Genomic DNA, 23,952 nt, shown 5'->3' with positions numbered 1-23,952 from the left:
TACTCACCATGAGTATTTACCCGATTTGCATTATTTTTGTCACTTACTTACCACAGGTGGCTGAGCACAAGCTGGTTCCGTTGAAAAATCTGCACAAAAAAATGCTGTTTTAAAATGAAGTCACAAAAAAAAAAGAGACTGTTCCGGCAGGGGGTCGACTCCCCTGCGTTTCCGGCAGGGGGTCGACCCCCTTACAGAACATAGGGGGTTAACCCCCTTACGAAACATAGGGGGTTAACCCCCTTACGAAACATAGGGGGTTAACTGACCTCCTGTTCCGGCAGGGGGTCGACCCCTTGCTTGTTTCGGCAGGGGGTCGACCCTCTGCCTGTTCCGGCAGTGAGTCGACCCCCTGCCGAAACAGGCATGGGGTCGACCCCGTGCCGAAAATGCACCCCCTGCCGGAACAAGCAGGGGGTTAACCCCCTACGTTTCCAGTAGGGGGTCGACCCCTTGCCGGAAAAAGCAGGGGGTCGACCCCCTACCAGAACACGCGGGGGGGGCGACCACCTCGCTTATCTGTCTCCGGGCGGCGGCGAACGGCGGGGCCTGCGGACGGTGGGACCGGCGAACGATGAACGGTGGAAGTGGGCGAACGGCGGGAGCGAGCCAACGACTAGAACGGGTGAACGACGAACGACGAGAGCGAGAGCAGCGAAAGAAGAAAAGGAAAAGCTGTCTGGGATTAGGGTTATTCAAAAATTAGCGATGGCTTAGCGACGAATTAATTCTATCGCTAAGCCAACGTAAATCAAATTTACGAAACTAGCGACAGAATATAGTCCCTCGCCCATTCCGTCGCTAATTAGCGATGAAAAATCTTTTGTCGCAAACGTCATCGCCAAATGTTGCGGCCATTACGACAAAACAATATGTCGCAACATCCGTCGCTAATTAGCAATGGATGTGGCGACGGAATATATTTCGTCGCTATTTTCGTAAACTTCATTCATTATAGCGACAGATTGTTTTCGCTCGTTAATCCGTTGCTAACTAGCAACGGAAGTATTCCGTCGCTAACGATGTATTTTCTTGTAGTGATAGGTATTTAAAATAGGATTTAAAATTAAAGGGAATTGAAAATGGAATTTGAAAAATAAGTTTGAATTTATGAAATAAAGTAAAACAATGATTTTAGAAATAAAAAACGATTTAAAAAATTATTTCAAAATTCACTTGGAAATTTGAAAAATGATTTGAAAAAGATGGAAAATCATGATGCAATTCTATCTTAAATGATGAATGCATTTAAGAATTTGTTTGAAATTTAATTTGGAAAGCAAATTTCATTCTTTAATAGAATAAAAATAGGATTAAATTTTAATATATTCATGACTATGATCACAAACATATTCTAATTTATTTTTTATTCAAATTCTAATAAGAAATAAAATTAATTTTGTGCCTTTATAGAATTAAAATAAGATTAAACTTCCATATATTTATGACTATGATCACAAATATACTTAGAATTAATCTTTATTTTGAATCCTAATAAAGGAAGAAAATAAATTTTTAGAAAATATGATGATTTTTTAAAATGACTTGAGAGTGTAAGTCTATTTTTATTTAATAAAAAATAATAATTTTAAGTATTATTCATATTCTGACTATGACCGTCCATACAAACTTTACTTAGTTTTATGTTTCCTCTATTAAATGGTGCACGTGCCATTCGTGTTTCACCATAGTGTTATTGAAAAATGAAAATAAAAATAAAAATAAAAATACAACATATCAATTATGGAGAATGAAAAATTAAACTATATGTTCATTCATTCTAAACTAAGCATAAAGTAAACTTCTCATTAATTGATTTATTACAACCCTCGAATTTATACAATAATTGAAATAATAACAAATGAAAAATCCTACAAGATGAACAAACTTGTCAGCAATAAATGTAGGCTTTTTATGAATTCTTCCTCAATTATTAAAAACTTGAAGAATATAACCAAATAGCCTTTCATGCCTTAGAAATAAATAAAATAAAATAAAATAAAATAAAAGTAAATGACGCATGACTTTGCAAAGCATTTAAAAACGGTGCTTTAGAGTTGTGAATTTTTGAAATTGGGGTTTAAAACCTATAAATCTATTTTAAAACTTGAATTTAAAGTGAATTTAACTTTGAAATTGAGATTTTTATGAAAATATATTGAAAATGATTGAAATAAAAGCAAATAAACTCCAAAACTTGTTTGAAATGAAGTTAAAGCATTCTAACTTGATAAAATTTATTTTTAATTCATGAAATACATGAATTAAGTTTGAAAATTAAATTTAACAAAGATAAAGTGCCTAATTTAACTTCATTTTAACAAAGCAATGCTATTTTTTTTTTATTTATAAAATTGGTTTTGAAAGATGCAATGAATGAATGGTCAATGACCTTAGAAATTTCTACAAATGATATGCAAATGCTTAACAATCTTATGAATATTATGTTATAGAAAATCCTAAGCATTTATTTGAGGAAAACCCAAATTTGAATTCTTTTATCCAGATAAGACAAGATTTTGCACAATCAGGATTTTGTAGGTCAACCTGTCAGAGCATTTCAAACAAATGAAAGCCTTAAACAATACAGTTTTAGCTCAAAATGAGTCCATGGATTCACAACATATCAGGGAATCATTCCCTTTTTACAGAATATCAAAATCATTTCTGAAACTAGAGTTACGATCAAAACATTAGAGCATTAATTTCAGATACAACAATTTGGATTTTAACAGACAGGTTGCAGCAATTTGAGTGCTTCAGAGGAAAAACAAACCCAATTTATCCCACATTTTAGGGAGAAGATATTCAATTCAATCAGAAAACTAACCCAATTTATAGAATTGGAAAATCTATTTTGGTTTGAAAATGATGACTTTGAGAAGTCACTATTTCTCAACATGAAATAAACCTGTTACAAAATTTGAAGTTCTGTAATCAGTCTCGGTTTTTAACAGTTTGAAATATCAAATATGTATAAAAAGTTATAAAATTTTTTAGATAGAAACTAGACAAAACAAATAAGAAAACCCTTTTTGCAGATTTGGAAAATGATCTCCCATTCGGGAGATATGACTCTTGCAAAATGAACTAAAACCCGTGCAACTCAAATAATGCAGAATAATAGAGGCCTAGTTTTTAATCAAAATGAGGAATGAAATGACCATATAAATAACTAAAAATTTACAGAAATAAACTAGATTCAATAACAAAGGCACCATTTTTTACGGGATTGAAATATGATCTTTGGTTAGGGAGATACACCCCCGACAAGTTGATCCTGATTCAAGTAGCGATTTACGCCTTAAATCGCACAGCGATTTGCTGAAGACACTGTAAGTCACAATAGCGATTTACACATAATGATTTACTGAATAACACCACAAATCGCTATAGTGACTCATGGAGGACACTACAAATCACTATACCGATTGGTAGTGTTATTCAGTAAGCCATCACACGTAAATCGCTATTTGAATCAAGACAAACTTGTCGAGACGCGTATCTCCCTAACCGAAGATCAAATTTCTGATCCGTAAAAAGCAACATATTTGTTATTGAGTCTAGTTTATCTTTGTCAATTTTCAACAATTTTTATGGTCATTTCATACCTGTTTTTGGTCGAAAACCAAGACCCTATCACACTCTATATCGTTGGAGTTACTCAGGTTTTTAGTTCATTTTGCAAGAATTATATCTCTCCAATGGGAGATTATTTTCTAAATCTGTAAAAAAGGTTTTATTTTTTTATTTGTCTAGTTTATTTTTGGATTTTTTTATAACTTTATATACTCATTTTCTATTTCAAATTTGTTAAAAACCAGAACTATTTTGTTTAATCGTCGTTAAATAAGATTAATCTATAACCAATCCTGGTTTTTAACAGATTTGAAATATCAAATATATATAAAAAGTTATAAAAATTTACATATATAAACTATACAAATAAAATAAAAAAAATCCTTTTTACAGATTTGGAAAATGATCTTCCGTTAGGGAGATATGACTCTTGCAAAATGAACTAAAAACCTATGTAACTCAAATAATGCAGAATAATAAAGGCCTAATTTTTAATCAAAATGGGGAACAAAATGACCATATAAATTGCTAAAAATTAGAAAGAACAAACTAGACACAATAACAAAGGCACCATTTTTTATGGATTTGAAATACGATCTCCGGTTACGGAGATACGCCCCCGACAAGTTGGTCTCAATTCAGGTAGTGATTTACGCCTTAAATTGCACAACGATTTTCTCAAGACACTGTAAGTCACGATAGCGATTTACACATAATGATTTACTGAATAACACCACAAATTACTATAGTGACTCATAGAAGATACTACAAATCGTTATAGCGATTTATAGTGTTATTCAATAAGTCGTCACGTGTAAATCGCTATTTGAATCAAGACAAACTTGTCGGGGATGTATCTCTGTAACCGGAGATCGAATTTCTAATCCGTAAAAAAAGCGTTTTTATTATTAAGTCTAGTTTATTTTTGCCAATTTTCAACAAATTTTATGATTATTTCATACATGTTTTTGGTCAAAAACCAAGACCCTGTCACACTCTATATCGTTTGAGTTACTCAGGTTTTTAGTTCATTTTGCAAGAGTCATATCTCCCCAACGAAAGATCATTTTTTAAATCTGTAAAAAAGGTTTTCTTCCTTTATTTGCATAGTTTATATTTGGAATTTTTTATAACTTTATATACTCATTTGATATTTCAAATTTGTTGAAAAATGAAACAGTTTTGTTTAATCGTGGTTAAATAAGATTAATCTATAACCAGTCTCGATTTTTAACAGATTTCAAAAATTAAATAAGTATAAAAAGTTGTAAAAATTTTCAGATATAAACTAGACAAAAAAAAAGAAAACCCTTTTTGCAGATTTGGAAAATGATCTTCCGTTGGAGAGATATGACTTTTGCAAAATAAACTAAAAACCTATGTAACTCAAATAATGCAGAATAATAGAGGTCTGATTTTTAATCAAAATGAGGTATAAAATGATCATATAAATCACTAAAAATTGTCAAAAATAAACTAGACTAAAATACAAAGGCACCACTTTTTACGGATTTAAAATATGATTTCTAGTTAGGGAGATACATCTCTAACAAGTTGATCCCGATTTAGGTAGCGATTTATGCCTTAAATCGCACAACAATTTTTTGAAGACACTATAAGTCACAATAGCGATTTACACATAATAATTTTCTGAATAATACCACAAATTGCTATAGTGAGTCATGAAAGACAATACAAATCGCTACAATGATTTGTAGTGTTATTCAGTAAGCCGTCACGCGTAAATCGCTATTTGAATTAAGACCAACTTGTCGGTGGCGTATCTTCCTAACCGAAGATCGGATTTTTGATCTGTAAAAAGCAAAGTCTTTGTTATTGAGTCTAGTTTATTTTTTCTAATTTTCAGTAATTTTTATGGTCATTTAATACCCATTTTTTGTCAAAAACTAAGACCCTATCACACTCTATATCGTTTAAGCTACTCAGGTTTTTAGTGCATTTTGCAAGAGTCATATCTCCCTAACGGAAGATCATTTTCCAAATCTGTAAAAAGGGTTTTCTTTTTTTATTTGTCTAGTTTATATCTAAATTTTTTTATAACTTTATATACTCATTTGATATTTCAAATTTGTTAAAAACCAAAACTAGTTACAGAATTTCAGGTTCTGTAAGAGGTACATTTGCTGAAATTGAACGAAAACTTTCCGAAGTCACCATCTTCAAATTAGAAAAAAAAAACAGAAAAATCATGAAAAAAGGTGTTACGAAAACCTCGAGCAAGAAACAACCGAAGAAAATATGAGCACCACGATTAAACAAAATGCTTTATTGCTCTTTTTCGATAGTTATAAGAGGGAAAGAAAAGAAAAAAATTATATAAGGCCCCAAACCCCCCTTCTGTAAGGGCAAAAACTCTGAATCAGGCTCCACAAGTTATCAAGTTGAATGATGCTACCCACGCCGGGGGAGCCCCTAGACCCCTCTCTTGTAAGTGCAAAAACTCTGAATCAGGCTCCACATCTCATCAAGTTGAACGATGCTACAGTCATTGTGCAGGTCAGTCAGTGCTTGATGGAGCAATGTGGGATCGTCTGCTTGATGTGCACAAAAGCAAAAAGAGAAGGGAGAAAGAGTGAGAGGGTTGATGTTCATGGCCTTCTCCCGGGCGAATTCCTTTCTCGGATAATCCTGCAGTGCAGAGACTGAGTATTAAATAACCATCTTCGGGGTGCTTAAGTCTTTACAAACACTCCTTTTCTAGAATCGTCATTTTTTTGGCACCAATAGAGGAAAGGGTACTTAAGTCTTTGCAATTGCATCAAACTCTAATGCTAAGTGATGCTGACAAACATGGGGATACGAGCCACACATGCTTCCAGACGTGGTGCTCTTTGGGAACCCTGAACATGAGATGCAGCTACCTGCCCTGTTCGGAGGGGAACATATAGCCTGCTTCGCCAATTTGCTTCTAGAGAGAGAGAGAGAGAGAGAGAGAGAGAGAGAGAGAGAGAGAGAGAGAGAGAGAGAGAGAGAGGAAAGCGTGTGTAGTCAGGCCATTTTTCCATTAAAAAATTTGAGGGAAACTTATCCAAAAACTACAATGGTCTGTTGGGATTTTAGCATGAGTGGCTCACGTTCAGCATGACCTGATCTATGTTTGTGGCTGGTGCGCACTCCATCAAGGAGGTGGGCCCCGTGAGGCTGCTTAAGTTGAGTGATATGCTGTTCTCATGGAACCTATGAAAGAAACCTGCCTTGTTCCCTTATTGGCATAATCATCAAGCCAAAAATAGCTCCTCATCCATCCCAAATGGGCTCTCGCAGGGATCTCTCCAGCCATACGTCAGACGACGAGGTGTACAAGCTCACCATGCAGTTGATGGGATCTTCGCTGCTGGCCATGACCGTCAAGGCTGCCATAGAGTTGGAGCTCTTTGACGTCATGGCCAAGGAGGGGGAGGGAGCCCAACTCACCACTGCCGAGATAGCCGCCCAGCTGCCCACCAAGAACCCAGATGCACCCACCATGCTAGATCGCATCCTCCGGTTCTTAGTCGGACACTCAATCTTCACCTGCTCTTCCTCGACCACCCCAGAAGGCAAAGTCCAAAGGTTCTCTCTCTCTCTCTCTCTCTCTCTCTCTCTCTCTCTCTCTCTCCTCCCTCTATCTCGGATCATGGGCAGATCATCACTCATTGGGGAGATGGCTTTCAACCCACTAGGAGCTTTGCGTTTGAAGAATGGTGGCTTCAGGAGCCAGATTTTCTCACGGTTGTTACTAATTCTTGGAACAAAACTGTTGATGTGCATTGGGCCGCGCTACGTGTTCAAAATAAGCTTTCTCGTCTAGCTAAGGATATCAAAGCTTGGCTTCATAGTCGTAAGGTGGAGAAATTTCAGCAAATAGCCGCATGGGATCAAGAGATTTCTCAGTTGTATCAGTCTATGTCTTCTCCTGACTCTCTTTCTGATTTGCAACTTCTCAATCTTCAGGCCAGGTCCTTAGAATTAACCATGCTCTTGAAAAACTGGAGGATCAAAGAGGAAATTCGTTGGAAGCAAAGGTCTAGGGTGAAATGGCTTGCGGCTGGTGATGGCAACACTAAATTTTTTCACTCATATGCTTCCCATCGTCATAGGAGGAAGGTTGTTCCTTCTATCTCCATTGAGGGTGTTTCTTATCTCAATCAGCACGTTAATCCTGCAGTCTCGCTATACTTTAAGGACTTATATTCTGCTTCGTTAACTGCGGAGGGTGTCTTTGGTAATTTCCTAGTTGGCTCAATTCAGCTTGAGCAAGCCAGATATATGCAAAGAAGGTTCTCTGAAGATGAGATTTTTTCGGCCATTAAGGATCTGTCGGGTTGGAAAGCGCCTGGCATTGACGGGTTTCATGTCGACTTTTTTAGAATCTTTTGGGACTGTGTTAAATCAGACGTGGTGAGTATGTTCGATGAGTTTCATCGTAACTCCAGACTGCCTTATCATTTGCATGTTGCTATTATTTCGCTCATTCCGAAAGATGATGAGGCCAATGATATTTCTCGATTCCGACCTATCTCAGTTATGAGTGCTCTCTATCGGATGTTTGCCAAAGTTTTGGCGAATAGGTTGAAATCGGTGGCTAACCAGATTTTTTCAGACTCTCAGTTCGCCTTTATCCGTAATAAGAGGGTCCAGCACTCGTTCACAATGGCGTCCGAGGTGGTCCATTCCTTGCAGCATAGCGGTCAACCTTACTTTGTCCTTAAATTAGACTTTCATAAAGCTTTTGACTCTGTGCATTGGCCATTCTTATTTCAAATGTTAGCAAATTTCGGTATTGGTCGTCGTTTTTCTGGTTGGGTGAGAGAGTTGGTCTCAAATGCCCAGGCCATGTTAAATATCAATGGTATTAGAGGAGACCGGTTCAAGCTAGGGCGGGGTTTGCGGCAAGGGTGCCCCCTATCACCTTTGTTGTTCAATGCAGTTGCTGAGGGTCTTGTGGTCTTGCTTAAGCGGGCTGTTGTATCGGGTTTCATTGATCCTTTGCAGGTTTCCGACTTCCCGGGTCATATTCTTACTTATGCTGATGATATGATCATTTTTGGTCGTGCAAATGTTCAACAGATGCTCAGGTTCAAGCTTATCATTTAGTTCTTTCTCTCCATGTCTGGGCTTTCTCTAAATGAGACCAAATGCTCTATTACCATGTTCAATGTTAATGCCAATATGCTTGCAGCTGGAAAGAGAATTTTTAATTGCACTACTTCTAACTTGCCTATTATGTACCTTGGCTTGCCGTTACAAGTGAAGCCTCTATCTTCAACGACTTGGGCTCCGACGCTTCAAAAAGTGAAGCGCAAATTGCTTTCGTGGCAGTCGTCTTATCTCTCTAGCGCTGGACGTCTAACCTTAGTCAGACATGTTCTTTCAACTATTCCAGAATTTTTCATGTCTCTGTTTGTGATGCCTGTGGGAGTAGAGAAGCAGCTGACGCGCTTGCTGGCAGACTTTCTTTGGTCTGGGTGTAAACTCACAGGTAAGCGTCACTTGATTGGTTGGCGTTCGGTGGTTCTACCTCGGCGTATGGGTGGTTTAGGCATCCCGGTGCCCAGACTGCGAAGCATTGTTCTTGTCGCCAAGCAATGTTGGTTGGCCCACCAACCGGATAACCCTTGTGCTAGTTTTCTTCTTGCTAAATATGGGGATCCAACTCTTATTCCGGTTCGTCTGGGAACCCGAGGTTTGGCGCTCTCGCACTTGCGTAAATCGTGGTTGAGGGCTTTAGCCTGCTTTAGAGACCATTTTGAGGTCTCCGGAAATTTTGGTCAGTGGTTGCAGTGGGCGTTGGCTCCAAGCGGAGAGTTTCTCACCAAGAAAGTCTATAGATCGTTGCTACTGCCAGGGGCTGATTGGTTGCCCGAGGATGTGCTTTGGGCGAAGGGTCCTTCCCCCCGTTCGCGAGTCCTGGCTTGGTTAATTTTGCACGATAGGATCCAGACCCACAGTAATTTAAAGAAGTGGGGCATTCAACTACCGAGTTGGTGCGTGCTTTGTCAAGCTGCAGAAGAATCTACGTTTCACTTGTTCTGGTCTTGCCCAATATTTATGGAAATCTTTAGTAGAACCTGGAGGCATTCGGAAGTATTTGTTAAGGAGGAGTCATTTGCGCTAGATCTGATATTGGGGCCGGTTTGTATTAGGCGCAGCAAGAGGTGGAGGTTCATCTGGCGGACGTGGTTGCTTACCTCTTGGTGGTTTGTTTGGATGGCGCGTAACGATGCTCATTTTCGTCATATTCGAGTTAACATTCAAAACCTGGTGCATAAAATTTTGGTAGATGTTTATGCGATCTTGCGTATGCATCTTAGTGATCTTCCACTCCCTCCTGCTGATGCTACCTATCCTTTGTCACAATCTGGGCACGCGGCTATGGCGTGAGCCCATTTTATCTGTCTAATGTTCTTTTCTCTTGTGCTTTCTTTATTTGTTTTGGCTTTTGTTCTTGTTCAGTTCATGGGTTCAACATTTTGTTGATCTTCATGAGTGGTAATGTTGAATTACTTTCGGCTCTCTCTCTCTCTCTCTCTATAAAAGGTCCCATTTCTCGTTCTTTCCTATTTTGCCCGGTAGGTTTTAAGTATTTTATGATAGATCTGAACTGTGACGTGTTTAGCATGCTAGATTTAGTGGAAATCGATTATTGGATCATGTTTTTTTAATAAAAAATATATTTTTTTGAGCCAGACAAAAAATAAAAACCTTCGTAGCCATTGTTTTTAAATCACCAAAAAAACCTATATACAAATCAGATTTCGGCGATCCAAAAGTCCCATTAAACAAAACCTACAGATCACATCTACGGTGTTAAACGTGAAAAAAAAAAAATTGAAAATATGATTTTTGAAAAGGCCTACGAGACCTATCGAAAAAGGGAGCCTAAGAAATGAATATTTATATATAGTAATGATACAGTGCTCTCGGAGCATCTACTCTTTCATCTATACCATTGAATTATTTTCAATCCAACGGTTTAAATGAGATTTAAATCTGTATGGCTTTTCATCTTTAATGGCTTTCAATAAGTAAATGAAAGAGGGGGTGGAGGCATTAATTTCAACTACCTTATGAAAACTAAACAAGAAGTCTTGACTGGTGTTTGAAGATTTCGATTTAGTAGCACGGGCTGTGTCTAGGAAAAAAAGTGGGGCACATCGCATTCCAAGCCATATATATCCCTTGCGTACAAGGCATCAGGTTGGGTTGGGAAAAACCTAACCCATTCAATGCCCCCAACAATGACCATAGGGTAAAGAAGTATGCCCATGGAGGCATGGTCCATGCCCATGTGCTCAACTCGTACTCACTAACAAATGTGGACCTTTACTTATGCGTTATCCGATGGAATGAATAGGCGATACGGTCTGGGTCCTCTATGCAAATTCTTGCTCCCAGACAAGGATGGTGTATCTCTCAGCCCTCTGTTCCTAATGGCCCAGGACAAGGTGTACATGGAGAGTTGGTATTACCTTAAGGATGCAGTGCTGGAGGGTGGTATCCCATTCAACAAAGCCTATGGCATGGGCTGCTTTGAGTACCATAGCACGGATCCACGGTTCAATGAGATATTCAACAAGGGTATGCACCATCAGTCAACCATGGTCATGAAGAAGATCCTAGAAAACTACACTGGGTTCCAGGGTCTCCAATCCTTGGTTGACGTTGGGGGAGGGACAGGAGCCAACTTGAGCCTCATTACAGCCAAGTACCCACAAATCAAGGCCATCAATTTCGACATGCCGCATGTCATCCATGATGCGCCGCAGTTCCCTGGTAAGTTTAGATTCAATAAATGTGTGGATTATGACAAATAGAAGGGAGAGCTTTCTCTTTCTTGAGAAGTTGCATTCTTGCAATATTGACAAAAACAATCGAAGGTGGTGATGAACAGTCACAACTGAGAAAGTAGTTGTGATTGTTGGTGGCAAGCTCAATCTTGTGACCAACTTTCACAAGACTCAAGGCAAAAACAATCACAACTTATAAAAATCACAGGGCATTGCAAACATGCCCTAAGAATAATAATTGATATAAATACATTAGGAAATTTGCACCACCATCACAAGTGTCAACATTGTGACTTTCGATGGAATAAAAAATTTTGTGATAAACCAACAGGGGCTCCGAATGTCAAGTAGGAGCAGCTAGTGCACGTCACCTTGTGTTGGGACGTTGCAGGTTCAAAACCCAATGGTATAGTTGTTTAACTGGTAGGGGTATGCCTAACCCCAGCTTGCCTTTTAAAAAAAAATTGTTGTGATAAAAGTAGTTTTTTTTTTATCAGTGCATATAAGTTTATAAAAAGTTTCAAAAAAAAATTCACAATTTTGCTGGGTTATCAGAAAATTCTTTTTAAATTATCAAATAAAGTATCAATATTTTCAAAATATATATCGCTAAAATATGGTCAGGTGTGTGCACTCCTTTTCCCCATATATCGTCTGAGAATGTTGGGGAAAGATAGAACTGGTATTCCAATAGTACGAACTTGGGGTGGACATCCAGCTCAAATGGACCGATCAAGTTGGATAAGGTAAAAGGCCCCTCTCAACATCTTATTAGGTGCAGGTCAGCTTTGCTAAAAGATCCGAAGTCATTAGGCTATTTACATGTAAATGTAGATCTCGTAAGTTTGTAAGTGTAGAGAAATGAGCATATAAGTGTACCAATCCAGTCTGGTCTCAGTCTGGTCTCAATCTGGTTATATGTGCAAGATCTGCTTACACCAACACCTGCACCAAATACAACCCATTAACAGTAGCAATGTCAAAACTACCATCTCTTTTAAGCTGATTGATCCATTTCTGTTCCTAAAATGCAAAACCTTGCCGAGTCGTAGTCCAGTGTTGAGGGTTCGCCCCCACTTTTAATGAGGCAACCCCTCCTTTTAATAGGGGCAGCCATTATAAGGTGTTCTACACCGAGCACTACATCTGCTCCCAACCTTGCCTCTCTTTTCCCTCTCACTTTGCTAATCTGCGCTCATTAAAATATTGGTATATCAGCTATCTCTATGATGATTATCAAGATGCTTTTGTGCTCTTGTTGTAGGAATTGAACATGTTGGAGGCGATATGTTTTCTAGTGTACCAAGCGGAGAAGCCATCTTCATGAAGGTTTGTTTCTTATAAATCTATCATTGGGTATTTCCCCGGTCTAGAAACTTTCAAGTTAGCATATGGCGCAGGCTGCAAATTAAAATGATCCCACCTGAAACTCTTATAACTTTGGAAATTTCTATTTCGAAAACCACAAAAGGAATCTTCCAATGGTTTCCTACTGTAATTTTCTAAAGAAATTCTTCTCCTCTTTGGGATGGCCACTGTCATAAATCTCATTCTCAGCAAAATCTTTGTGAGTTAAAACCTCACAATATTTTGAAAAATCTGGCTTTCTCAAGAAATTCTTGGCACACACACACAAATCTCAAGTAGGAGGGAACATTAGGTGAGCCTAGCATGGACACGGGCTTCATAAGCTTGGCTTGTCCAAAATACAAAAGGCTCAAGCTCAGCTTGAGCTTGAGCCGAGCTATGCTCCATTGGAGCTTGAGCTAAGCTTGATAAATTAACTAGGACTCGTTTGTTTAGTTCCCTTTTCAAAATCCTGCCAGCTCACCTTCTTAAAAAGTGATAGGTGGTGAGAAAAACTAGGGTTCACTTTCCCACTTTGATAATTTGACGTTTGTTTCATTCATAGTGAACAATGATTATATTGGGATCGCCAGCTCAACACTTTCCTTTTAAAGTTGCATGAAACAAGCCTAGTACTATGAGATCAATGGGGCCTCCAGGCTTAATCAAGCCTGGGCTTGATGCACCGGTTCAGCTCACTTGTTCAATTGAATGAGCCCTAGCCAGACATGACCAAGTTGAGCCCGGGATTACACGGCCTGATGTGCTTCCCTAATTTCAAGTATGTTAACCAACAAATAAGCTCTGAAGGCTCAATCATGCAGTGGATTCTTCATGACTGGGGAGATGACCATTGCTTGAAACTGTTGGAGAACTGCTGGAATGCTCTGCCAGAGAACGGCAAGGTGATTGTCATGGAGATGATTGTGCCGGAGATGGTAGGCAACAATTTCACTACATCTAACATATTTCAGCTTGACCTGGTAATGATGACACTGAATTCTGGTGGGAAGGAGAGGACAAAGATGGAGTTTGAGGCTTTGGCAAAGGCTGCTAGGTTTGTCGATATCAAACCCATATGCCATGCTTACAATTTCTGGGTCATCGAATTCTACAAGAAAAACAACATAGATAATGTCAAATGAACTATTTAAGCACCAAGGTTTTCCCTTCAAGTAAGTGAAATAATGCAAAACTCTCTCCTGGGCTTTGGTAATGGAACACAAGCGAGGATATAAAGGAGAGAGGAAATAAAGATCAGATTGTGATATATATCTTTGGAGCTTAGCAGTCTTTCAAGCATGTTGTCGCGATGTATGGGGAATAATTAGTTTCAGTGTATGTGCAATAATTCGTTTGCAGCCTAATCATTCTGCCACTGTACTTGGAATAATATTAGCAATAAATCCGTGGTACACTGTAGCATGCTCATAGATGCCTTATAAAAAATGGAAAATGATTGTAATATACGCTAAATGTCCTACAATTTTCGAATATATAGTGAGTGGTAAGCTACCTACAACTTCCTTGGTGAGATGCGGGTGGACTCTCACACGCTAAAAGACAAAAGGCCTTTAGCAACCTGTTGAATTGCTGCTAAAGGTTTGTTTACCTTTAATGACACTTTTGCTAATATCAGACACAAGGCCCTTTACCTAACATGTCTTGACATTCGCAAATACGGTATGACATCCATAATCATGAATTGCAAAGGTCTTCAAAATGTGTAAGCTACTTTTACTAAAATCACATAAGGGGCACTGGTCGGAGGACGTTAAAAAATGTGTGAGGACATTTGCATGAGAAAATCTGGACATTCGCAAATGTGAGAGTATTTAGTTAAAAGGTGTGCACATTTTAGGGACCTTCACAACTCATGGTTGTGAATGTTCCCAAAATGTATCAGCCTCCTTTTAATAAAATCGCACAAGGGGGGGGGGGCACAAGCAAGAGGTTATTCACAAATGTGTGATAGGAAATTCACATATTTATGAGAAAATTTGTATATTTTAGAGAAAATTCACATATTTGGATATTTGAGAGGAAGTTTGCATATCTGAAAGAAATTCGCTTGTGTGAAGGTTTAAAAGATCTTTTTATAGTAATGTTTATGATATTGGACATCAAGTGGATTTGAAAAATGCATTATTTTTTTCATACAATATAATTATTTTTCATATAAAAAATACCTCAAAACTAACATGATTGAGTACCGACGCCCACAAAGTATAGGGGAACTAATATATATATATATATATATATATATATATATATATATATAGAGAGAGAGAGAGAGAGAGAGAGAGAGAGAGAGAGAGAGAGAGAGAGAGAGAGAGGTGCCTGACACTTTTTGTGCCTACCGAGCTTGGATAGGGTTTTTGTTGTTTTTCAGAAATCTAACCCTATAGATGTGTTATGCATGATCAATTTGCTAGAAAATAACACTTGTATCATGTTTTTTTGAGAAAAAGACGCTTTTTCAAGCATTGAATATTTTTTTAAACCGTAGACCATTGATTCTTGAATCTTATTACAACCTAACTTGGTGTTGGAATCAGACGATCCAAAAGTCGATTCTCACAAAATCAATCATGACATCTGTAAGGTCAGATTTTAGAAAAAATAGAAACAATCTTTCCAAAGCTCGATAGGCACAAAAAGTGTCAGGCCTCTCTCTCTCTCTCTCTCTCTCTCTCTCTCTATATATATATATATATATATATATATATATATATATATATATATATAGTTGAGTGCAGTGTAACTGCGAACAACAAAATATCAGATGAAACATCACACAAGTAGTTGCGCACTGCGTGTCAAGAAAAAACACTTTTAGCAGCCATCTTTGACAGCCAATAAAGACCTATTTTTCGCCCAAGTCTTTAGTGGTGGTCAAGACAATGCTAAATCACAATTCTATGCAAAAAAATGAATGCCATTGATCATGTGCGCGATCAGCTGTGCCCTTGTGTCCGACACGAAATGTAGTTCATTGTTACTCCCATGCATGCGATATATATATATATATATATATATATATATATATATATATATATATATATATATATATATATATATATATATATATATATATATAGAGAGAGAGAGAGAGAGAGAGAGAGAGAGAGAGAGATGCAATGAATGTGTAACTTTGCTTTGTAACTGACAGAAGTCTACCTAACTTTAGCTTGCCAATCAAAAAAGAAAGAAAAAAATTGAGAATCCATGTCTGATACGTAACACAGATCGATCAATCTGATTATTGGACACATGTTTAGGCATTGATCCTGAAACTAGAATAGAGAGTACAATTAGCGATAACAAGAATTGTATGAAGACAATGGTAATAATAGTAATTATTAGTAACGATAGGTGCTCCAGAAGCACCTACTCCCATCCATAGTGACAAATATCACTAGATTTATGAAAATCTCATGATAATATCTCAAAAAATATTTTAAAAGTTTAAAACGGCAATTTGTCACGAGATTTACAAAATCTCAAAATTTTCTTTGTTTATGACAATATCTCACAAAAATATTGTAATATATTGGCACAGTGTTTGCCGCAAGTAAATCACATTTTTTTGACAAAATTTTAATTTATAAATCTCATTTTTTTACAAATAGGTTAAAACTTACAAACTTAAGGGGTTCTCTTCTCACTCAGCCAAGCCAAGCCAAGCCTTAACCTAAGGTCTCTTCTTCCTCCCTAGGGTTTCTGACATGAAGGGGTTATGGGCCTTTGACATGAAACTGTGAGAGCAAAAGTGTAACACCCTGATCCGAGACCTTTAGAGTCTAGGTCCGATTGGTATTACTTCCTATAAGAAAAGTATATAGTGCTCACATAGAGAAAACATGGCTATTTTTTTTTCTTTAATAGACTCAAATTTTTTAACAACGTTAAAAATAAAACTAACAAATAACCTTGGGACTGAACCACAGGTACATCCGCCCCCTTTCGAGCTCTCAAAATAATTTTTTCAAGATACTGATTTCCAGAAAAATCTGCTAGTATATAAGCATTGATTATTTTTTATTTTTCTTGGAACCAGCCAGACCTAGTCCATCCAGGGACAGATCTGGTCGGTATCTAGGGTTGATCAGAATTGATCCACAAGTGAGTCATTTCTATGAATTATCCCATGATCGATTGTAATACGATTAGTCTAGCCCCCATACCTGATTTTTCCTTTTATTTTCATTAATCTCTCTAACATATAAATCATTATTTTTAGTTTTTAGCGACTAAACTGACCCAACCCATAGGGTCTGATCAACCTCTTCTTTCATTTGTCAAAACTGATCCACGAAGGGTTTGTTCGAAACTATAAACCCCTTGTGCATCCGATTTGGGACCAATCAGCTATACCCAATTTTATACCAATAAAGCTATAACACATCAAACCCATTTTTTTCTTCATTTTTATATCCTCTATCCTAGAAACAATACCCCTCACATGTATATATACATATTACATATCTATTCTGATATGTAAATACAATATACATATTGAATCATATCCATGACAAATTCATGTTTGAATCAGGTCATAGAAGCAATTTTTAGTCCCCAAAACCATCCCTATGCTCAATATGGTAGAACCAACACCGATTCCTTGTATGGAAGGATTGATGTATGATTTCACTTATTCAGCCTTGAAATATACTCATGCATATGAGTTTTGATCTACGGGTAAATAATAGAACCCCTAACTCTTTTATGGAATCAGTGTGCCAAAAGGACTAGTTTGCCAACACAATTTGCTTCCTCCCTTCACAATATGGTTAGAGCCCCTTGCTCAACCTTGGTTCAACGTTGAATCTGACTTACTTGGTTTAGATAAAGAGGAAAGAGAAAGTAAAGAGAGAAGAGAGGAGGAAAAGGAGAGAGGAGGGAGAAAAAAAGAGATAGAGAGAGAAAGAGGCAAAAATCTCAAATAGGGCAAATGAGGAGTGACCCTTCCCAGCTCTTTTATGCATCTCTAACCCTCTACCTTCCTTCATTCTAAGAAAATCTCAGCCCCGCCTTTATTTTTTTTCTACTATTATTTACATTTTCCTTTCTATGCTTTTATACTTTTTACCTTTTCTCTATTTTATTTTTTATTACTAAGGTTACATTCTAGGTCTAATACATACTTTTATATGACGTACATTACCATGTACATCATATGGACAAGCAAGCAAAGGCAGTCCACATGTATTAGACGTCCCCCTCTTCTTTGCTTGATTTCAAAATTTTTTAAAGCAAGTCAATCTCACTTGCTTGAATAGCAAGGTATTGACTTTACTATTTTTTTCTATTTTTCTTCATTATTATACTTTCTATACATGTTTCTTGTTTTTTTCTTGTTTGACAGCCCCTCTTAGAGGAGCTTTTAGGATGGGACACCCTCCCCTTAGGGGGATTCTTTTGTTTTTAGCAAGTTTGAAATCTCTCTCTTTTAATTTCTTTTTATAATTTATTTTTAAGGAAACTTTCAACAATAATATTTCTCTTTTTTTTTTTTTTGAACTTTCAACTTTAAATTGAATTTCACTTGAGGTGTCACATAGGATGGACCCACATAGGGGGACTCCCCACCCTATGGACTTCTACTATTTTATTAAATTTAATCAATTCAAGTTTTCATTCAATAAAATTTATTTTAATAATTAGTATTATTTATATTATGTATTTAAAATCTATAAAACTCAAATCCTAATGTAATGAAATGACATTACATACATGTCAAATTATCCAAAATTCATCTAAACCCTTTTTTTTATTTTATTTTGACAAAATTTGCTAATTATTTCATTAAAATTTTAATTTTTCATAAATTCGATTTTGAATGTGAATTTCATTAAAATCATCTAGAATCAACTTTAATTTTTTATCATTCATCTTAGGATAATTTGCATTTTTATATTTGTTCTCGTAAAAATCATCATTAATATTATTGTATTCATTGAAAATACCTTGAAAAATTGCAAGTATTACATCTAATGTCAATTTAAATTCTAATTTAAATTTCAACAAAGATTCAAAGTACTGTATAATTCAAATTTTGAATTGACATTCAATTTAATTATAGTTTAGATGAAAATTCGAGTCAAATTTAAATCTAATTCAAATCTGAATTCAATCTAAATCCAAATTAAAGCTCGAATTACAATTAAATCTCATCTTAAGTTCAAATAATATTTTAGCATTAATTCATCTTTATTCTTCATGAAAATAACAATAATTTATGGGGTTTACATCCTTTCCTCCTTAAAAAAATTTTGTCTGCAAAATTTAACTAGGGTTGCTCACTGAATAAATTCTTGGTATATATATATATATATTCCCCTCCAAAAGGAATTTCGTCTTCAAAATTCAATATCAAATCATTGAAGCCAAGAAATACAAAATATAAATCATCACGCTTCTACTATGCAATATATCTCATATTAAACCATTTATCATAATCAAGATGAGTAATCATAATCATAGATCCTTAATCTGGTGTATCAGAATTTTCTTTCAGAGTTTATCCTCAAAAATTCATTATATCTTAAAAAATATGTTTCACTCTAGATCACCTGGTATTGGAAATGTATAACCTCACAAGGAATCTTTGCCTTAGTCATATTACCAAGTCTGGGACAATGCACTTCCTCACAGGGATTTACTATCCCAGCGGGTTACTTGATATTAGACAATGTGCCTCCTCACAACAATTTACCTCCCTAGCCGGATCACCCGATCTTGGTCATGCACACCTTTACAAATATTTTCTTTAAAACACTTCCTTAATTGATCTATTGTCATACTGTATACACACAATTACCACTCATGGGGTCAATAGCCACCAATTCAGGTACAAGCACGTATACATTCAACATACATCACATCATAGGTAATAACTATATGGCAATTCAAAATGTAATCACATGTTAGCATATCAAAAAGGTTCTGCAACCTAATAGTTCCATCATTGAGATCAAACTTTTATCGTGTGCATTCATGACCTCAACTCATGTGACATTTCAATATTACATAAAAGCACATCATCTCATGCATTGACATCATACCATAGCCACTTGTAACATCTCATTTCATATTATATAAAATCAACACGTTCATAAATTGAACCTCGAAGCATGCATATTCAATTCATTGAATCAATTATATTGCATAATTCAAAACATGTGTATTTTATAACATGAAACATATAAACCCCAAACATACATATTTTTTATAAATGTTATTCAAGTCATACATACGTAATTCATACATGTATTATCAAAAACTCATAAACATACATAGAAGTTCATAAACAAACATAAATTATCTATCAAATAATAATAACGTAATTAAATCAAATAAACAATGAGAGCTTACTCACCAAGTGATGTCAGACTGCTGGATGAGTCATGAGCCAGTATTTTTAACCCGCTTTGATACCAAAGATGTCTTTTCATGTTTTATTTTTAAGAAAACTTTCAACAATAATATTTCTCTTGTGTATTTTTTTAACTTTCAACTTTAAATTGAATTTCACTTGAGGTGCCACATAGGATGAGCCCACGTAGGGGGACGCCCCACCCTATGGACCTCTACTATTTTATTAAACTTAATTAATTCAAGTTTGTTATTCCATAAAATCTATTTTAATAATGAATATTATTTTGTATTATGGACTTAAAATCTATTAGCTCGTATGACAGGCCGCCGATCCTGGCCCCTAATCCAGTTGGACGGAAATGAATATGTTAACCTGCTCGAGTTGTATCGCCAATATGGAACCTTCATTGAAGTCAGCTCGTTATCAAGTACAACCAAAGAAAGGATTCAGAATGCAATGGTTCTATGCACTGTAGGATTATCCCTCTTTCCAGATGGACAAAACTACATGGACATCAGAATAATCCAGCTTATGAGAAGATGGGGAAGTAGACAGACCAATCGCCTCTCCATAGCCATGGCAGCACTTGCTTTCCTATATCGTGGTCTAACTCGATTCTCACTTGGAGAATCCATTTTAGTTGAAGGTTGCATCTATGCACTTCAATCCTGGTTCTTCCAACATGTTTCAGCCCGAGCAAGCTCTTTCAGATACAATGGTCAAGAACTCCTTCCGGTAGCACAGTATCGATCCATGATCAACAACATTCAAGAAGATGACATTGTCTGGGACTATTTTGATCGGCAACTGTCCCCTCCCAGATATACATACGCTTATGGCAAGCGGTTCAAGTTGCTGGGATCTTTCTTCTGCACTTACTACCAACCAGAGAAATGTGTTCGACAGTTCTCCCAGAGGCAGCAGTACATCGAAGCCCGACTGTTATCAGGAGCTATGGCAGAGTTCGATCTCACCTCCGCACAATGGTCTAGGGCATATCATTCTACCCGCTACAGCTGGGATTCCTTTGTCTCTCTTAAAATCTTTCCAGGTCCTAGAGTGTCTGCCGACTATCGTGAATTGTGGCAAATTATTTGTCCTCCACCTCTTTGTCAAGATCAATAAAATCATGTTTTCTCATTTCAATAAAATTCTCTCTCTTTCTATTATGGTTTGACGACCTCGCCTAGGTAACAAAGCACATTTTTGTTGTTTATTTCTCTTTCTAAGAATGACAACACAAATGTCGTGATTCCTGCGACGACTCAGTCCCTAGTAATGGGATAATTTTTTCAAATTGTCTGCCATATTTCCAGCAAATATTTCTTCCAAAAACTAATTCCTATAGAATCTAATCAGGTCTTTGCCCTGTAGAGAGCGTCTACAACATTTGATGGTTCAGACAAGATCAGGCAAAAGAACAACGGCATCTCAGTACTCATCGGCCTCAGAAGAAGAGATGGGTTCCCCTCGGTCCAAGAGGAGTCAAAAGCAGCAACAAGAAGATGATGGCATATACCCGCAAATGTATGCCATGTTTCGAAAGATGATGAACAAACTGATGAATGAGCAGCCCGGGACCAACTCAGAAAGGAATCCATTCAGAGAGAAGTTTCATGGTCACAGGGGTAAGAAGGCTTCCAAAAAGCAGATCCAGCCAGAGGAGATTTCAGATGAATCAGACTCAACTGAAAACACCGATGAAGAATATGAGGTGCCTCCGGCATTTCAAAAACATGGCCAAAAAAGGAGCCACAAATCAAAGAGCCGAGATGCAGAAGAGCCCTTGCAAGCACAGTTCAGGGAAATGGCTCGAGTTGTCAAGGATCTGCAAGCCCGCGACAAGGGCAGAAAAGTCTTCACCAGCGAAGACTTCTACGACGTTTTAGAAGGGGATGATGATCTGGAGAATCTTCCCCGTAAATTCATTAAGTTTGACGGTTCTGGCGACACAAAAGCTCATCTTGCCACTTTCTTTGCTGAATGCTCGAGGTTCAAGAGGGACAATCGGGCACTATTTCTATGCTTCTCACGCAGCTTGGAAGGAGTTACAGCTAAGTGGTATGCTGAGCATATCAACCCAATCGAGCTTAAGGAGTTCGATAAAGTCGTAAACCTATTCATTGAACGCTTCTTGTTCAACACAGAAGCTCTTCCTACATTGAGTCATCTCTGCAATCTAAGGCAGAATGAGAATGAAAAAGCACGGGACTTTATTCACAGATGGAGATCGGCCTGCAACAAAATGAGAGATCCTATCTCGGAAAGACACGCCCTATCGTTGATCCTCAACAATTTCTCACAACCATTAAGAGGATTGATCTCTACTGCACCATCCCGTACCTTCATTGAGTTGACTGAACGAGCCGAATGGCTCAAGCTGAGTGTGGAGAATGGAGTCTACGAAGGCTTCACCTTTTCCAAAAACAACCCCCAAGGCAAGCAGAAGAAGAAAGCTCACTTCACCTATTCTGCCAACAACAACAACAAAGGCCGAAATCAGTACAAAGGGCAGAAGAGGGATTACTACTACGGCGCGGGAAGTTCGAACAACAAAAAAGATCAGAAAGGAAAGCCTGCTTCTCAATACAGCAAGCCTCCTCAACAGGACCAAGGGCCGAAACTGCGTGAGAAGACTAAACATGAAGGATGGAGTTACGACAGAAAGTTTACTCCTTTGGACCAATCACTCGAGGATGTGCTCGAGTATATGATGTCAAAAGAGATGGTTAAGGTTCCCAGATTGGCTGATCCCCCTGTGCCTATGGGGAAGTGGAAAGATCAATTTTGCAAGTTCCACAGGACAGTGGGACACAACACTGAGAACTGCTTTGTTCTCAAAAACATTATACAAGATCTTATTGAAAAAAAATCTTTTAGTGGAAGGAGAATAAGAAGAGAAAATGGATATTCTCAATCACCCCTTTCCTCCACACACCACAGCAGTAGTGTATGCACAGCCATTCCTACCGCATGAGCACATCAAGCCGTGTTCTGCACAAGATCTCCAAGTTCAGCACTAGGTTTCAGTGCTACGACAAGCAGCCCCAACTTCTAGGAAAATGGACCTAATCTCAGCATTCGGCAAGATGAAAGTTTCTGAAGCACCTGTAAAGTCAGCCCCCAAGTCAAAGGGAATTCCTGACTTCCTCAATCAAAGCATCAAACCCAGGCCGGAGAATTCAAGTCAGAAGCCTCTGACTGCTCTATCTAATGTTTTTATCTTTGACTTGGCCAAGAATTCTAAAAAGCACCAACGAGTACTGGATGATTTGCTCAGAAAGATCAAAGTTAAGCCTAGTACCACTCCTGAAGACATGGCACAGATTGTGAACTCTGCCATGACCAATGCGCCAATCACCTTCTTGGATGAGGACCTTCCAAAGCCTCATTCATTTCACAATAATGCCTTGTACATTGTCGTTCGAGTCAGAGGAATGACGGTACCGCATGTGCTGGTCGATGGAGGCAGTAGCCTCAATATTTGTCCCGAGATGACCGCAAAAGCATTAGGGATCAAGGATGAAGAATATATTCCAGATCCCATCACTATCTACGGATTTGACAACCATGGTCAAACGGCCAAGGGCAAAATATTTCTGGAAGTATTCATCAACTATTCGGTACACTCCGTCCTTTTCCATGTGGTCAATGTACCACCCACCTACAACCTGCTACTCGGGAGAACATAGATTCATAATGCAAATGCAATGCCTTCCACCTTGCATCAATTCGTGAAATGGTCAAAAGGTGGAATGATTACTACAATACTAGGAGAAGACCCAGAAGAAAGGCTCCCGCAGCCCATGATTCCCTGGCCCTCATTCACTGCAGATATTCCCAACATCAAGGAAA

The 23,952-nt window shown here is 37.6% G+C and overlaps 1 protein-coding gene across 1 annotated transcript; it reads left to right on the top strand.

The window, feature by feature from the left end:
- The first annotated feature begins 6,848 nt into the window (after window positions 1-6,848).
- On the top strand, window positions 6,849-14,147 carry LOC149829802 (caffeic acid 3-O-methyltransferase 1-like). The gene is made up of 4 exons (XM_090016095.1): window positions 6,849-7,152; window positions 10,937-11,355; window positions 12,634-12,698; window positions 13,541-14,147. Exons 1-4 carry the CDS (start codon window positions 6,851-6,853, stop codon window positions 13,859-13,861), a joined length of 1,107 nt encoding a protein of 368 aa, XP_089872221.1. The 5' UTR covers window positions 6,849-6,850; the 3' UTR covers window positions 13,862-14,147.
- The last annotated feature ends 9,805 nt before the right edge of the window (window positions 14,148-23,952 follow it).

This window comes from Nuphar pumila, chromosome 8 (assembly GCF_984573655.1).
Source record: "Nuphar pumila chromosome 8, dmNupPumi1.hap1.1, whole genome shotgun sequence".
Lineage (NCBI taxonomy): Eukaryota > Viridiplantae > Streptophyta > Magnoliopsida > Nymphaeales > Nymphaeaceae > Nuphar > Nuphar pumila.
The sequence above is the reverse complement of the archived record's forward strand: the minus strand, read 5'-3'. Positions and strand labels throughout refer to the sequence as shown.